Genomic DNA, 17,924 nt, shown 5'->3' with positions numbered 1-17,924 from the left:
CGTACAGTGCTGAGGTCAAGTACGAGGCTGGGAAACGGCGAAAAGTTCAAATATACTTCCTGTTCCTGAAGCTAAAAAAATAAGAACGTCCTATCACATCTTTGTGACATGACTTGTTATTTACTTAATTTTAGTGGCATAGGTGTATCTTCCAGTTTTATGCTAAGCTAAACTCACCAGCTCCTGGCTCTCTGCCAATCACGCAGATTTTAAAGTGATCTTCTCTTAATTGTAATAAAAGAAAGCAAATAAGTGTTTTTTTCTTTTCAAAACTTTTCTATCAACACTTCCGGCGTGAGGAAACTTTTGATTAAACTGACTGAAATCCGGCTCAATTGGTTCAGGACGCGTGTCGCTTTAAGTCTCAGAACTGGATAAAAGGAACGCAGGGCAACGGAGGTTTTCGCTACGAAAATATCACAAAATACACTTGAAGCACTTGTACGAAGCAGCTGAGGATACTGAGCTAGTTTTGCAGAAAAGGGGGGGGGGGGGCAGATTCCAAGCAGCGCTTTGTGCGTGTTGACAGTAAAAATCCAGTGTTACTGACGAGCCGAGAAATAAATAAATGAGCTCCGAGAAGAGAGACACAGGGACAGAGACGATGTAAAAGTTTGGTTCAGCTTCATTCAAATATACATCGTAACTTCCACACGCTCACGCATACATACATACATACATACATACATACAGTCTTCCAAATATGCCAGAAACCAACAACAAAAAAAATCCCACACAGTTTAAAAAAATAGCGAAAGTTCTTTGTACACTTACACATAATAACAACTGTTAACATGTGCCCGAACCCTGACATACAGCAGCATTCACTCCTAAACAGAAGGTTGTAAGCATCAAGCTACAGTGGGTGCTTTTATAAAAAACAAACAAAACAAAACAAAATCAATGATCACAGTAGTTTCAAATAAAATGGCTCCTTTTTTTTTTTTTGTTTTGGAATAAATAAAACAGTTCTGACAAAAAAAAAACGACATTCATTACAAACGGCTCGGCGCGGAGCTTCCACATCTTTGAAATTCAAACGGGGAGAGAAAAAGTCGACTACAGCAGCTGTTTTTTTTTTTTTGCTCCCAGCTCCGACATAAATAAAATGGGGATGTACAAACAGTTGTGGGTGGAAAAAAAACCTCTCCTGAACACCCACACACACGCGCACGCACACACGCACACACAGCTCATTGCCTCACCTGCTGCACAACATCAGTGACTGGAAAAGGTGAGCCAACACAAAGCCTCCTTGTAAAAACCACAAGAAAAACAACCTTAAAAGATGTCAGTGTTTACGAACTCCCCTCATTTTATGAGCTTAAAAATCCAAGGTTCAATTCACTTGGATACACGCCTCGCCATCCCGCCGCTCCTTCGACCCCGTTCGGCTGACTTTGAAGAGTTTAAAACGCTTCTGATGCACTGCAGCAAGGTGAGCTGGCAGTCAGAGGCGGATAAAATGCGGGACAGTTTTTGAAATGTTTCAGCATGACCGGCAGGGGGTGGTGCAACCGAGAGGCAGAGCGGGACAGCATGAAGAGAGCGCTCAGTGTTTTTTCCCTCTCTCAGTGGGAAGGGGGAGGAGGAGGAGGAGGAGGAGGAGGTACTAAGAAGAAAGACAGATGAGGGAAAAAAACAAAAACAGAAAGAGATAGTCTCCCAGATTTCATTGGAGCTGGTTGTGGGAGGACGGTACGAGGGGGTTCACAGAGGAAGAGAGACGAAGGGGGAGTCACTAACGAGAAGAAGAGGAGGAGGAGGAGGAGGGAGGAAGGCGAGCAGCAATTTGACCAGAGAGTTTCTCTCTCGTCGTCTACTTTACAGAAGTTTTTTTTTTTTTTCTTTTTCTTTCCTCCAGAGGAGCAGAACTTCAGAACTTCTTGGGACCCCAGACGGACGTTTGCTTCAGGGCCACGCCGGTCCCGAATGTGGGGAAATCCTCTGCACTGCTCATGTCAGGAGCCTGGAACAGACACATACAGAATGTTTGGTACTCTGAGATAATGCTGAATCTCCTCAAATAAAAGCTGGTAGGGGGCACGGTTGATGCAGACAAATTAAGGACGGTCCCAAATAAAGGCTGGGAGAAAGTATCGAGGCTGTGTGTTAACCTCTCCCCCAAGATGTATTTAATCGAAGTGCCACAAGATGGCAGTAAATACAATAAAGTACAGTGATCCATCACCTCCCTGCAAATATTTCAAAATAAAAGCATCGTCAAGAAATTAAAAGATCCAGAGAAAAGCAACAAATTCTCACATTAAAGAAGCTGGAACCAGCACGTTTGCTTGAAAATTAACAAATATGGCAACGTGGATTCAAGACAAGGCACTCAATCTACAAAATATGAAGTCCATCTCTCTGAAACGTTTAAAACTTCTTCTCTAACCCATCTGCATCGCCTGTTCTCAAACCGATTCAGATTTAGTACGAGAAATCTAGCACTACATTGACCTTGAGTCAAAGGTAAAATATAAAACATGTCCAACCTTGTTCCCTGCTGCGTTCCAGGGGGCGTCCCGCACCACGAAGCCCTTAGCTGGACCCCCGTTGCCGTCGTCAAATCCTCCCGCTCCGCCTCCCCCTCCATAGCGAGATGGAGGCTTCATGTACGCTGCCAAGGTCTCCGTCTCCGTCACGCTGAGCATCTGAGAGAGACGGACAGAGGAGAGAGAAACTGTCCTTCAAACAATCCAATTAACTCTTTCTGTACGTCACCTAATTGTTCTTATTCTTTTTGTCCCGAACTGTAAAGCTCATCAGCACCAGGACACGGCACTGACTTGAAAATGTGTGTGACTTTTGCGACATTGTGAACTCACATATTCCTCCTCCAGGTTCAGCAGGTGGTCGATGGCGTTGTCGACGGTCTCCGGGAGGCCCATCACCGTCACTTTATCCGGCTCGTCGGAGCCTGGCTGAGGGAACCTAATATCCACCTGAACATAAGAACAAGAGGTTGAAATAGCGCAAAACTACAGGTCCTACAGTTTGGCGCGCACAGGGAATAACACTCCCGAACCTTGAACTCCTCCATCAGCTTGCGTATGGCTTTGCCGCGGGCTCCGATGATGCGAGCGTGGGTCCTCGGGTCCAGGTGAACCTCTTGGCTCACCATCTCCTGCAGCTCGGCCACCAGCAGCTGGATGGCCTGGCGCGCCTCCTCCACGTTGCGCTCGTACCCCGAGATCACGATCAGGTCCTGAGGAAGAACATGCGAAGTCGGTTGCAGAAGAGGGAATACAATCAAAAGACAAACTTGATCCCAAAATACAGAAATAACACACACCTGCTGCTCGTCTCCTTTGTCGGGGAACTGGATGCTGACGTCGTGGTCTTTCCTGATCTGAGAGATGACGGCTCCCTTGCGGCCGATGATCTTGGGATGAAACTTTGGATCTACAGACATGGTTACCTTGAAACTGCGCAGGGCCTGAAAAGGAGACCGGGCCCGTAGAGACTTAAATATCTCATTACAAATGAGAATTATCATATGTATTGTACAAAAAAAAAAGCGCCAATGCTCTTAAAGTCAGTTATGGAGAAAATATATCTGTGTTTACCCTGTCCTCCTGCTCAGCCTGCAGTTCTTTCACCCTCTCCAGCAGACCCAGCTTGGCTCGCTCCACGTTGGCCACCAGGCCCGTCACCTTGATCACATCCAGCTGCTTCTCTGGCTGCGGCACCCAAATGTTTACCTGCGAAACCACACAATCAAACAATAAATTAACCACTTTTTTTTTAAATCATTAATAGATTAAATGCGTGAAAGGTCTCTCAGCCAGTAGATGGCAGAAGAGAGCGTAAACTAACCTCGTACTCCTCCATCATCTTCCTGATCCCGCTGCCCTTCTGGCCGATGATGTAGCGATGAAGCTCGTAGGAGACTTCGACGTCCTCTGTTATGGGCACCAGCGCCTGAAGGAGGAAGTAGGGTTGTTACTGAGGAAACTGATGATGGAGAGGAAAAAAATGCAGAAGTGAAGTGGCGCCTACCAGCAGGGCGGCTTTAGCCAGTTCACACTTCTCTGCGCGCCCGGAGATGGTGATGATGTCACACTTGCGGGGGACGAACTCTGCGTCTGGGCTGACCTCACCGTTTTCCTGTGGTGGAGCCTCCTGACCTGTTAAAGTTAACACAGACTTACTGCCACACTGGAGTCAATCATTATAATGATTAATCATGAGCTTCATAGTAGCAATTTTAAATACATCCATAAAGTGACAGTGTTGTGATGTTGTCACAGCTGCAGTTGCACTTCTCCTGTTTGTTTTGTTTCTGACCTGCAGCGCCGTCGTCTCTCTCGGGGAACTTGATTTGGACCTCGTGCTCCCTGGTGATGTGCTGGATGCGGCAGCCTTTGGGCCCCATGATGGCGCGGTGGTAGCGCTGAGGGATGGCCACCTCCACGCTCACCTGGGACTCCTGCAAGAGAGGAGGCAGCTGGGTAACAACAGCACCGACGGTGAAAACACATCACGACGAGTTCAGGAGGATTGCTTCCATCATTTCTGGGTGTAAAATCATCGTCATTACATGTTTGATCCTGCCTGGTGTTTAAAATGCAGCTACTAGTGGCAATTAGATTCAACTCCTTTGTCTGAGGTTTGACCTGAAAGCTTTTTAGGGCCATTATAAATATTTTAAGCAATAACATAAAGATTACCGAGCCCAATTCACAGCGAGGCCTCTTTAAAGTCTGGATGCTTGTAAAAAAAGTCTGAGTTTCTTCCTGGTAAATTTATTTAACTAATCTCAGAAACGTTTGAGGTTTTTTTTCTTGAATTTATAATATCATATCTTAACTAAATTACCACTTTAATCTCTTAGTTTAAGTTTCCATATTCCAAATATTACAATTTGCCCACAGTTCTGTAATTATTTCTGGTTTTACCCACAATTTTTCTCAATTAAGTGCTTGTGATCAAAATCCCAACATCCAGAACATAAACCAAGATGTAATGAAATGAATTTCAGTCTGTAGTGTTTAACTTCACATTTGTCTCTCACCAGGTCCTCGATGATCTCCTGGATGCGTTTCTTGGCGGCCTCCACGCAGTCCTTGGCTCCCTTCAGAGTGACCCGCTGACTGTTGGTCCCCGTGCGAGGGAAGCTAACAGCTACTCCGCCGTACTCCTCCGCCAGCTCGCGCAGCACCTGGCCTCTCCGGCACACAAAGTGGCGGTGGTGGCGAATGTCTACGACCATGCTGTCCTCCACCACGTCGTCCTGGAGATTGAGGACAAAAGGAATGTGGTAAGTGGAGGGTATTGAGGTAGAGAAAGGGGATTTTTTTTTTAAAGATTTAAGGAAGCTCTAAGATTAAACTACATAATGAAAAACAAGGAATGATGCAGGAATTACCAGGTTTTTCACAAGACTTTCCAGCTCCTTCTGGGCCTGACGGACAGCTTCCTCCTTTCCTACAATGGTGATCAGTTCCTGTTCTGTGTCATCCGGCGAAGGGAAGATGATGCGGGCCCCGGTCCTGTCCCGCACACGGCGAATATTGGCCCCGCCACGGCCAATCAGGAACTTATGATACTCCGGTTTGGCCTGGAGCTCAGCTGTGAAGTTGTTGACTTGCTGCAGAGGACAGAGGACAGGAGAGGGATGTCAGACACTCACTTCTCCGTCACCTCTTCTGTTCATTCATTCACTGCAAACTTTCCTTTCCCCCAGCTTCCACCCACCTTCTCCTCGGCCAGCTGCAACAGCTGTTTCTTGGCCTTCTCCACCTCGCCAGCGGGCCCTCTGATGGTGACCTTGTCCGAGCCGGACCCCTCGGAGGGGAAATGGATGTGGACGCCGCCGCAGTCCTCCATGATGGAGCGCACAAGGCAGCCCTTGGAGCCGATCAGAGAGTTGTGCAGCTTGGCAGGGATGGTGACCTCCGTCTCCTTAATGTTGGCCTGGAGGGACGATGAGAGAAAAAAAGGGGGATAATGAGAGACAGACATTTTTGTGGCATTGAGTGCAAAGAAAAAACTCATAGCTCAAGTAGTTTGCTTAAGAAGTAAGTTTTTCTTGTCCTACATTTAATATCAAATGCATACCATCATCTAGTATATGTATTAGGGCTGGGTATCACCAGGTACCTCGCGATACGATACTATCATGATATTTTGCCCACGATAACGATAATATCACGATACAGTTATTCTGCGATAATCGATATATTGCAAAAAATTTCATCCACGATACATCACGATATCTGTCACTGAAGAAATTCAGAATTTATTGACTGCACTGAATCCATTTCACAGGAATTACAAAACATTGTCAATCAATGTCACATGAATGACAGCCAAGTAAACAAAGAGTATATTGCACAGTGACTCTTCTTAACACACACACTGACTACAACTATCATTAAATATCTATATGTGTGGGTCTCAGAGCTACTTAAACCATTTTTAAAATTTTATTTGGTTGTATACCTATGTTTGAATAAAAATAAAGCTGTCCTCCGAAGAGGGGTTGTGGTGGTGGGCCAAAAAAAAAAAAAAAAAAAGAAATGTAAAAAAAAAATAAAAATTATTATTATTTTCTTTTTTTTTTACATTTTTGAATATCGATATTTGGCACCAGTGTATCGATAACGTACCTCAAGACGAAATATCGCGATATATCGTAGAATCGATATCTTGGCACACCCCTAATATGTATAGGGTTTTGTATAAGTGCATAAAGTATGAATATAAAACGGATTTCTTTTAGCATTTTGCTGCTTAATGTCTCAATATTTTCAGGTAAGGTCGGCAAATACAAAGGAAAAGCATCTACTTCTGCTCAGAATTTCCTGCGAGTTTTAACAGAAACAGCGTGGCGTTTCTCACCAGTTCTCTCTGGATGGCGAGGATTCGATCTCTGGCTGCCTCACAGTTGCTCTTCTTGCCCGTGATGACGATCATCTCGGAGTTACTGTTCTCCGTCGGCAGGTCGATCTTAGTGTTGGTCTCCTCGCGGATCTGGTGGCATTGAGAACATCTGTCGTTTCGTGCCTCACAATACTGTAACATTTGCTCCGGCCGCTGAATCTAAGAACGACACAGCTCGAGTCTTTACGTGATTCAAAGTTTCACCTTTTTGATGTTGGCGCCGCCTTTGCCAATTATGTTTTTGTGAAACTGCTTGAAGATGGGTACGGAGAGCGAGAAGCTGTTCTCAATCTACAAAAGAAAAGACAGCTGCTGTGAAGTCAAGTGCAGAGAGATGCAGAGGGGATCAAGAGGCTATGATAGAGATAACAGAGGGGTTGTACCAGGTCAGCAATGATTTTCTGGAGGAACTTGGCGCATTTCTCCACCTCGTTCTTCGGCCCTCTCAGCTGGACGATGTCACTTTTCTGTGCCGGGTCGGGGAAATTGATAATGACCTGGAAGTAGATGAGATAACGCTCTGGTGAATTAAATTAAAAATGGATCAAAACAAATTCACAGTGATGAACGGGAGAGATAAAGCGCGGTAAGGGTCGAGGAGAGCGTTCACCTCAGGGAACTTGTCTCGAACTTCTTTGATCTTTTCTCCCTTCTGGCCGATGATTGTCCGATGGAACTTCTGCTCCACGATCAGGTCTTTGGTGCGCTCGTTTTCCTGGACACGGGAAATAAGGTTTGTATGTGTGCGTACGTTGGCGACCACGAGAATGAATAAATGAGCCGAGCTCAAACTTCTCACCATTCTCTGGACCATCTCGATGAGCTCTCTGCGTGCCAGCTGGACTCCTTTAGGATCTCCCTCGATCCGGACCAGGCCGCTTCGCTCAGAGTCCTGGGGGATCCGTACCGACACTTTGTACTGCTCCTTGATCCGATTGACTGCGGCGAGGGTGGAGAAAAGCAGGGAGGGGACGGACAATGAGGCTGATGGCTTTAATTCCATGTCGCCATTTTTCACCTAAATCTTTGAAAGTGTGTCTGCAGGTATCAGACACCTACATTTAAACCTTTTAAAGATATTTTTAACCAAGTATTACACAGATTTTTGGACAAATCATATTTTTCAAAAATTGTAGGCAAATACAAAAGTATGTAGAATGTGATCCTATTCAGAGAGAGACGTAGGAAAGACAATACTAAGTTCAGTGGTAGGTTTAAAGACAATCAGAAATGTGGACTCGTCAGAAGAGCTTCACTTGTTTTCACAAAAAGAAATGATTGAAAAAATTCACAAATTCAAATGTAAGATTATTTGATGGCTTTTGAGGCCTAATATTTACAAAATTGACATTTTTATAAGACATTTTAAGGCTTTTTAAGGACCTGGATGAAAACACTAACCCCGTGTAGGCTTTATAGATGGCTGTAAATAGTGTGAAGGTTCCTCTTTTTGGTTTTTGGGTTGAACAAAATGTCAAACAATGTGTACAAACTTTCCAAAGAACTCATGGATCCTAATCAATTTCTCCACCTCACACTGTGAAAACTGGTTTTGACCAGACATTGTAAATCACGAATTGAGGCACAATGGCTGAAATGACAAACAGCCACCTTTCAAGCCCTTAAGACTTTATTACTGCTGCTTTAGACGTCTTCAGGTTTCGGTGCGTGCCTAATTTGCCTGTCGAGACCCACTTAAAAAAACGCAGACTGTCAATTTGTGATGGGGCTTCATTCAACATGCGGAGAAAGTAGGGTCACAATATAATCTTTACAGCAGACCATTATGCCACACAACATTATCACAAGAGTGACGAGGTTTTTCCAGGAGCCTGATTTTAATGCAGGGTCTCAAAAAAAGTAATATGCACAATAGGCGACAATTCCCACAAAGAACGTTCTGACACGGATCAGTGGATAGTTTTGTTTTAAGCACTCGTAGCTGTCATATCGTATACTTTCTGTTAAGTACACTCACTGTTGGCTCCATTCTTCCCGATAAGGTGTCGGTGGAAACGCTGGTCTATGATGACTTCAGTGTAGTCCATCCTCACAAGCTGCAAACAGAAGGGGCAGATTTTAGGTTTGTGACTGAATTTGTCCTGAAATCTGGATCTGTTTTCTCCAAGCGACTTCACTTTAACGGAGCGTTTGACTGCGGCATGAGCACTTTCAACGCAACTAATAAACATTCACCCTGTAACTGTAATAAACACCCTATGCAGGCCTGCAGTTAATGCTCATTGATTTATCTGTAAACTATTTCCTTTATAATTTGCTCCACAGTTTAGTGTATAAAATGTCAGAAAATCACTGAAAAAAGGCCCAAGATTACATCTTCACGATGACTGTTTTTTTCTGAGCAACGGCTGAAAACACAAACATATTAAGTATACAAGGACATAAACACAGAAAAGCAGCAAACCCTCATGTCTGAACAGCTGCAGCCATCAGGTGTGTCTGACATTTTGGCTTGAAACATAAGGAGATAAGATTATTTGTATGCATTGCTCACACATGTTTTTCAGATCAGCTGTGTGCACACGTGTGTGTGTGTAAGTGCTCACCAGGTCTTTGATGATCTCTTGTATCTGGGTCTGAGCCTGCTCCACCTCCTCTGTTGGCCCCTCCAGACTGATGCGCTCCTCGCCATCTGTGAACTCTATATGAACCTTCACACACACAAAGACGAACCCATCTTAGTGTTACAGGTATCCTCGGCCACGCTGCTGTCACTTGTCAGTTTTCCCTCCTTCATGTTCGCTAATCTCTGTTTTATTGGTAAGTACAACCTTTATCCTACTCAAAGTATTCTGTCATATTGTAAGAAGAAGAAGAGGAGGAAGAGGAAGTAGTAGAAGAAGAAGAAAAACAACAACAACAACAAGACGAACAAGAAGAACAAGAAGAAGAATTTCGTGTTTAATCTCTGGTTTCTGATCATCTCTCCTCTTACCCGCGGTAGCTGCTGTGTGATCCGTCCGATGTTCTGTCCTTTCTTGCCGATGATGAAGCGATGCAGCCAGGCCGGAGCTGTCACCTCCACCACCATCACGCTCTTCGCCTGCACGGGGGACAAAAGGCTCACAGGTTCAAATCGAATTAAAATTCACAACCTCGCTGAAATCTGCCTCTCTCAGACCCCAATAAAAAGAGAAAATTTGGCCTGACTGTGACTCTCTCCATCATTCCTCCCCCTCCTCCTCCTCACCTTGGCGTACACCTGCGTGAGCGCCGGTCCCAGCTTGTCGGGCTCCCCCCTGAGGATGATGGTCTCCGAGCTGGAGTCAAGAGGGGGCATCTCCACCGACACCCCCGTAGTCTCCAGGATCTCCTGCAGGGTGTTGCCCTTCGGACCTATGATGTACTTGTGCTGAGACTTCTTCACCTCCACGGAGATGGTGGTGGTCTTCCTCTTCTGCGGGGGAGAGGATTAGACGTGATAAACAAGCGTCGCGGGACAGACGACAGCAGTTGGAGGAAGGGCGGTGGGAGGAAATGGGGGAAATTGAGGAGCACGGTGAGGGATGGATGGGAACCCGCCAGGTGACAGAAAGAGGAATGAAAGACGGGAAGCAGGAGGGGAAAAAAAACGGCCTGGGTAAAGAAAAGGGGGGACTGAGCGGCGGGAAGACAAAAGGAGAAAACGCATTTGTTTTCACCTCTCATACATTCGCACGTAATGACATTAGCATTCTCATCCTGTTGTCCTCCGGTGAAATCCAATTTTCTCTCCACATTATCTCCGGCCTGCCTATCACCAGCGCTCATCCGGTACACACTCCCAAACACACAAATCCTCTCCAGGTTTCATCCATTCATCTTTTATTTAGAGTCTTGTAAACTTCAGAAGAGAAGGTAGAAAAATAAAACACCACTGCTGGAAGCAATAAAGAAGCCTACTCGTTTCAAAACCACACAGTTTGTCTAACTCGGCCAAACTGTTTTATTACAGGTGAGGTCAGCTCGCTCACACCAACATTCTGGGTAGCAGGGATGAAAAAACTGGCATGAATTCACTTGCACTGTAGACTATAGCCAGACACAATTAAAAACCCCATTCTTTGGCACAAGCTCTTCCTTTGTCTGCTTGCTAAACTCTCTTTGCATTGTTTACAACACTTCACCCAAGGAAGAGCCGCAAGAAGTCATTAGTCCAGTCAGCCTTGCCATCGTGTTGGCTACATTCACCTGTTGGCTTGTTCAGACAGCTCAGATCTGCTAGTCGATGAGGTTATGTGAAGTTTGTGTCAATAGATCAAACCGCATACATACATATATGATTGCTGATTACTCTAGTAAGAGCCAGAATCAAATGTAATCATTTTCATTTTCATCCTCTGTGTTTGGCGAAACATGGTAGGTAATATCCGGCGGAATTTTTACTTTTCCAAATTACAGACAAGGCAGAATTGATTAAATTAAATTCACAGACGTCCTCTGCAATTATTTCAAATTACTCTAAGTACTCAGTTGATATACTGGTCCTGTGTGATTAGGGTTTAAGAGGACACTTAATAATGCGATCTCTGCAAAATCACCTAAAAAGTAGATTTGCTCACAGCTAGCTCACAGTGACAATTTTGAGCTTTCCAAATGTATAAATGCTTTGAAATGTTGGTTCAAAAGACACAAGCTGATTCAAATAAAATAGCTACTGAGAGACCACACTTCTACAGAGAAAAAAACAGAAGGATAGCAAAAATGACAGCAACAGTCAAAGGTAATTCAGTAAGTTGTAGGGGTAAAGATTAACGGCCCTCACTGCAATTGATTTTTCAGCGATTTCATTCTTGATTCAGATGACTTCAGGATTTTTTTGACAGTAGAGAATAGAGACAGCAAACAAAAGGTGAGACTGAAGTGAAACAGAAGTCCCCGACAGGAATCGAACAGTGAACGCTGCAGATATACGATATGTGCCTTTACCATCAGTCCACCAGGACACTCCACTAGACTGCAGTTAGATTAAATATGATACAGCTACGTTAGCTGTTGCTTAACAAGTAATCGCTTTCAAAAACGTTACAAATCAATTCTAACCTCAATCAGGAACACAGGCAGGTTGGTTAAGTTGATGAGTTTATATGAGATCCTCAACAAAACGCACCTTGTCGTCATAGATGGCTCGGATGCGGTTCAGCGCCAAAGCGACGGCCTCCTTCTCCCCGGTGATGACGATCTCGTCCTTGGGCAGGCTCGGCGGTGGAATGCTGATGCGAGCGCCCGTCTCCTGGCTCAGCTCCTGCACCAGGCGGTTGTGGGCGCCGGCGATGAACGGGTGGAAGGCCTTCTCCAGGGAGAGACGCTCCACCGCTCGCTTGTCCTAGGAAGGAGGTGAGGAGGGAGAGTCGGCAAACGATAGAATATGTGAACGGTGGTTTGTACACGAAGAATGATTTGACGGATTACAGAGGCAATAAAGTGAAACACAAACTGAGTCTATGGCCGACCTGCTCGGCGGAGATCAGAAGTATCTCGTGGCGAGCCTTCTCGATGCCCTCCTTGGTGCCGGTGATGCGGATGTTGGCGCTGGGGTCGTCGGGACGTGGAATAGCGATCTTGGTGGCAGTCTTCAGCTCCAGTTCCTGCAGCTTCTCGCCGTTCTTACCGATGACAAAACGATGGTGCTCCTTGGGGATGGCGACCGTCGCTGAGGCCTGGTGGAGTGGAAGAAAGTTTGAAGGAGAAAGTAAGATATATTTTCGATTGTTAAGACAGCGGAAAATGGCAGTAATTTATTGGAGCAGGGCACATTATCTCCCCTGAAGTGATTCAATTTGCATTGTACAGATCTCTCTTAGGAGTTAAGGTTTGGACATATCCAGAGAAATACAGTAGGACTGTAATTGGATGCAGCTGAACAGTAACACTGAAATAGTTTTCAGTAAGTAAACAACAACAAAAGCATTCGACCTTGCAAGGACGACAGAATGTTTTGTATCAATAACTGCAGCTCAGCTAAACAGGTGGACCTCAGTGTACCAATTCAAGTGGAAATCAGCATGTTTGCCGCCAGCTCACCCCAGAGAGCTGACGGTCATTTTTCAGCTCTACTTTATGTCCTAAACCGGCCGGCCTGCACAGAAAGAGTTGTTAAAGTTGCAGCTAAAACCAACTCTTTCTGTATATCTTTGATCCTCTAAAATAAACAGCAAATACCAGTAAAAGTAACAGTCACATTAACACTTTTCTGGTCTCATTCGTCGGTCTACTTTGAGTATTTGTTCATCAAAACATCTGTTACCCCATCTGGATTCACATTCAGGACAACTTGTTTTGAATCTCGCATTTCAAACTGAAGTGACTTCAAAATAGAGTTTGTCAGGCTCCAAAATAAAGAAATGTATGTGAACGATGTGCCTGCACAAATGTATCATCACATAATTCTCACCAGGCACCGTTTCATATCTATGCGCTTTCCATTAAAAACGAAATGAAATTCATAAACTCGTGTTTTTGCATGTGTTGTTTGTAGAGGAAAACAAAAGAGATCCAGTTTGGGACGGCTGCGTGGACAATAATACCAATTGGAAAATGCTAGACAGAGGTAAAGTTGTCCGTTTTAACATTTATTTATACAGGAGGTCCGTTAAGATTTCTCTTTAGACCTATCAACAATTAACAGATTAAATCATAGCTTCGCAACGCTTTATTTGTGCGTACTTGGAAAACCAACTTGCTGGATTATTGTCAATATAACTTTGTTCTGCAACAATGGTCTTGACAAACATGAATTATTACTCACAACGTGTCGGTTCATGTTTTTATTGTTACTTTTCACGATGTTACTCGCCTCACATATAAGGGAGGATCTTTTTTCCTTTACATGTGTCTTGGAGTGAAAATAAAGTTTATGCAAAAAAAACAACTTTTCCGATTTTATAAAGAGAAAACCTTTTTTCCCAGTTTAACAGTCAAGAGGACTAAAAAAAAAAAGACAGCATTTTCAATTGCTCAAGTCAAGAAAACACCCTTGCCACGCACTCTGCATCACGCCAGCCAACCTGTTATAACAAACTATAAACACAAACGACTTAGGTGAATTTACCTGCGTCTGAAGACGAGCTACGATTTCCTTGCGAGCCTTCATGACCGAGTCCAGTTTGCCGGTGACCATGATGGACAGGCCCTGGTCTTTGGCCAGGGACAGCTCGATGTGGGCCCCCGTCCGCTGCATGATGTCCAAGCACACTTTGGCCTCCTCGCCCTCACCGAACTGGCTGTTGTCCTTGTAGCGACGCTCCTCAAGGGGCACGTGGAACACCTACGCATAGACACTCTTACAGGTTAGATGAGGAGGAGGAGGAGGAGGAGGAGGTGTCTACTTTTGGTTATTTTTACCATACCAGGTGTTCTCTTTTTACCAGCTCTACTGCAGCTGATGTTAATACTGTTGGAAAAAATTCCGAAGAGCTGAGCAATCAACAGTTTTGCAAAGTAGAAACCGACTGTTAACAATGACTTTTCTTGTGTTTAAGTGTGTGGTTACTGACCTGGGTGATGACCGAGGCTTTGATGGGCCTGATCCTGCTCCCCCATGCAGAAACCGGCTCCCCGGCCTTCTCCCCTGGTGCCCCCTTCTCCGGCAGCGGAGGGAAGGCCTCCAGGTAGGTGGGGATGTAGGCCTCATCCTCCGGGACACAGCCTGGCCCCGAAGAGACAAAGATAAATAAGGCAAGGATGAAGGTAAAGATGGAGGGAGGAAGGTGGGGATAATACTGAGGGGAAGATGTATCATGTACAGTACAAGAAATCAATACAACGGCAAATAACAGAAAATTAAAATACACAGGCCTGTTTTCCTAGGCTAATAAGTGGCTAGTGAGTCGAAACCCCTTCTCACGAGGAGTTATAACAGGTATGTTGTTGACAGATGGATGTACCTGTAATCTCCTGGTCCTTCAGGCCACTGCGATGCTCCGCAAAGCTCTCCGGGGTCAACACTGCCACTGAGCTCATGGTTCAAGACTTATTCCGCTATTCCACTAAAGACAGAGAGGTGGGGAAAGATGAAGGAGAAAAAAAAAAAGAAGGGGGGTGGGGGTGGGGAATCATATCTGAAGAGGAAATTAGAGGCTGTACCTTCATGATAATAAGAAAGCTAATTGGGTGATCAAACAGCAAAAAGCCTGCCTCTCTTGTATTTGTTCTTTTTTCCTCCCTCGATTACACAGTGTGTATTCTCTAGGACGGCGAGCCGAGCTTCCCGGAGGACTGAGGCCGCCTCTGTGCCATTGCTACACTGCACCAGTGCTGCACGTTACACCTGAGATGCTCCAATTAACACTTCGCCCGCCACAGACAAACACACAGTGCCACGAAGCCTCGGGGACATGGGTTATCACAAGTCACACACCAAGAGGAGACTAAAAACAACTGCTGCTGACATTCCTTGTGATACAGAATCACAGGATCTATTCAACAGTGGGACTTCCCTCAGCAGTTTTTCAAATAAGATAAAACACAAAGACATCAAAGTCTGACTGTGCATGTTTCATTAGCACACAGAGACAAGTGATCTAGAGAGAAAATTGTGTTTTTACGGCGGCCAACCGCCGGTGCAGCGATAAAATAAAAATCATTAGAATGCTCAGAAGCAGACATTTACGAGAACGTCGTAAAGTTGTTCTCTAATTAACAGTCGATGGAGGACGGAGGTCTTAGATCTCTTCCCTTTTTCCCTCTTTTTTTTTTTTTTGATTTCAGATGAAAGCCATGTTAAAAATGCTGTAAGAGCTGTTAAAGGCATTGCTTTTTTTTTTTTTTTTTGACCCAACAGTTTTTGCTTTATATCTTTGATGTTGTTCTCAGTCATTAAACAGTCATGCAAATCCATTTCCTCGCTGTGTGACGCTTCTGGCTGAGCAACAACAGCGACTTTGTGTCATTATCTAAGATCTGTAAAATGTTCCCCTCGGATCACTTATCCTGAAATATCGCTATGTGCTCCCAGTGTGTATTCACATCAGAGCTGCCGTGTGAGAAACGCCCCTGCCCATTAAAAGCAAAAGAAACGTCTAAAAACAAAAGTGCAAAGTCTTCCAAATCTTGTGGGGAAAAACTGCAGCGCACAGCACCACTAAGTTAAAGCTTGCGAAAGATCCGATCGAGCGGGAGCAGCTTCGTCTAACTGTACAGTGCAGAGTGAGCCCGGGCTTACCTGCAAAAGGTCAATTGCCAGAGAGTCCGTCCAGTTAGCTGCTACCGTAGGCGCTTCAGTGTGAGTGTGTGTTTGAGCTCCTGGGTGCACAGTAGAAGAGAAAAAAAAGAGAGTGAAAGTGAACACTGTAAATCAAAAAGCTCTACAGCACGGAGGCTGGGTTAATACTGTAGACACCCACACTGCACTGCACCTTATACTGTCTGGATCTGATTCACTCTCCTCCTTTCTCTTCCCCTCCCCTCTCCACAGCTCTCTGCCCCATCGTCCCTCCTTGATAGTTTCACAAATTTGGCCGAACAAGAAGTTCAAGAGTGAATCTCTTTTTTTTTTTCTTCCCCTCTCACTTGTTTGGTAGTCTCACACTGGGATTACAGCAGAGAGAGAGAGAAAAAAAGACTAACAGCAGGCAGTTTCAAACATTACAAACTCATGCTGCGGAGCCAACTTTGTATTAAAATCCAGTGGAGCTCCAAAGCCTTTCAAAGACACCAAATATGCCAGGGGAAAGTCTCAGATGTGTATACAATAATACAACAAACGTGGAATATCTCTGCTGGATGAAACGGTACAGCCAAAAAAAAAAAAATCGCTGCAGACGGATATCTTGGGTTTAAATACTGCTCCCAGTGAAAACATCCCACAGCTTCAGAGAAGAGCTGGATCAAGCTGAGAGGGAATACGAAAGATGGTTTTAACCACCTACTTCAGAGGAAACAAGTAGGATAACTTGTAAGTTCACTGACAAGTGACATTAGAGTTCCACTTCAACACATTTCAGATGCAAATACACCTTTTTTACTCCATCTACATCCCAATCCACATTTACTGGACAACATAAAATATGTTACATCCTTACAGTGCCACAGCAGAAACCTACCTACATATGAATGCTGCAGTAATAATTAATACAATTACACTGTAATTATAACAGACTGGGATCATTCCCCCGACATACTGAATGCTTTTATTTTGGAAACGTTAAGATATAGTTTGCTGTTAAAGCTCAAGGGGTTTACTGAAGGATAAATGTAAATGCAGGATCTTTATCTATCCTATTTGTACATTGTGGTGCCGCTACTTCTGCTTTAATAACTTCCTCCACCATTTGCTAAGGGGTAAAATAACAAACTGCCTGCCACTGTGAGCCACCAGAATGTTAGTTTGCCAACAATTACATTGAAATGCGGGAAAGCGACACATTTAGAAAGAAATGAAAGAAATACAGTGAATGGCTTGCTAAATGGGTTTAACTTGTCAGCTGCAGGGTTTAATATCTGTGCTCTCTACAGATACATAACAAATACAGACGGTGACATTAATCCATCCGTGCACCGTTCTGGCTAACGGTTCCGCTAATCGCATCTCTCCCTCTGTCTAGCTGAGCGTCAACGCTAGCTTGAGGATGCACTGCATGGCTGGTCCTGCTAGCTTAAAAGCTACGTTAACCCCTGCTACGGAACAAATGCTAAGAGTTCTAAACAATTATTTGCTCGGCTGGCTAAGCTAACACGCATCCCTTGCGCTCCGACCTCAGCCGGGATGATTAGGCGCAAGGACTTTCTGATAATCGGCTAAAAAACAAGCCAGGCGGATAGACAACCAGCTCCATATCGCTAGCTCCGGGGGCGCTAACCTTGCTAACCCTGCCTGCTTCTCGTTATACTTGAGCCGGCTTTCTCGCCACCGTGCCTGCTCTCTCATTTCATCCAGAGTGCTAACATTTAAACAGAAAGCGAAAATGAAATAAACGAGAAATCCCTACCTTTCAGAGAGAAAATATAACGGAGGGTGTATGTTTGACAGGTGATGGTGTAAACACAGATGTGATTGGTCTAGGAGCATTTCCTCTGCCGGCGGAGCGATACCAGCA

General features: G+C 44.7%; 1 protein-coding gene across 2 annotated transcripts; it reads right to left on the bottom strand.

The window, feature by feature from the left end:
- Positions 1-607: 607 nt before the first annotated feature.
- On the bottom strand, positions 608-17,924 carry hdlbpb (high density lipoprotein binding protein b). 2 transcript variants are annotated; one of them, XM_030429993.1, is made up of 28 exons: positions 17,817-17,924; positions 16,052-16,131; positions 14,775-14,876; positions 14,385-14,536; positions 13,940-14,155; positions 12,342-12,548; positions 11,999-12,214; positions 10,100-10,306; positions 9,845-9,952; positions 9,456-9,560; positions 8,867-8,945; positions 7,688-7,827; positions 7,499-7,603; positions 7,272-7,385; positions 7,093-7,179; positions 6,847-6,978; positions 5,701-5,919; positions 5,372-5,593; positions 5,018-5,236; positions 4,291-4,432; positions 4,003-4,133; positions 3,820-3,924; positions 3,570-3,704; positions 3,296-3,439; positions 3,029-3,208; positions 2,829-2,945; positions 2,496-2,654; positions 608-1,969 (listed from the first exon to the last, which is right to left on the bottom strand). In XM_030429993.1, the coding sequence occupies exons 3-28, from the start codon at positions 14,848-14,850 to the stop codon at positions 1,877-1,879; spliced, it is 3,810 nt and encodes a 1,269-aa protein (XP_030285853.1). In that variant the 5' UTR covers positions 14,851-14,876; positions 16,052-16,131; positions 17,817-17,924; the 3' UTR covers positions 608-1,876. The 2 variants fall into 2 exon arrangements, with proteins under 2 accessions (XP_030285853.1, XP_030285854.1); XM_030429994.1 differs by having other exon boundaries at positions 4,003-4,130.

This window comes from Sparus aurata, chromosome 10 (assembly GCF_900880675.1).
Source record: "Sparus aurata chromosome 10, fSpaAur1.1, whole genome shotgun sequence".
NCBI classification, from domain to species: Eukaryota; Metazoa; Chordata; class Actinopteri; order Spariformes; family Sparidae; genus Sparus; species Sparus aurata.
The sequence above is the reverse complement of the archived record's forward strand: the minus strand, read 5'-3'. Positions and strand labels throughout refer to the sequence as shown.

What these genes read in the sequence shown, in the direction of transcription:
- hdlbpb (XM_030429993.1), bottom strand. Translation starts at nt 14,850, where the DNA reads ATGAGCTCAGTGGCAGTGTTGACCCCGGAGAGCTTTGCGGAGCATCGC. An exon ending in TTCGAGACAAGTTCCCTGAG is followed by an intron (nt 7,386 to 7,498) that starts GTGAACGCTCTC and finishes ATCTACTTCCAG; the next exon opens with GTCATTATCAATTTCCCCGA. An exon ending in AGATGATGGAGGAGTACGAG is followed by an intron (nt 3,705 to 3,819) that starts GTTAGTTTACGC and finishes GTGGTTTCGCAG; the next exon opens with GTAAACATTTGGGTGCCGCA.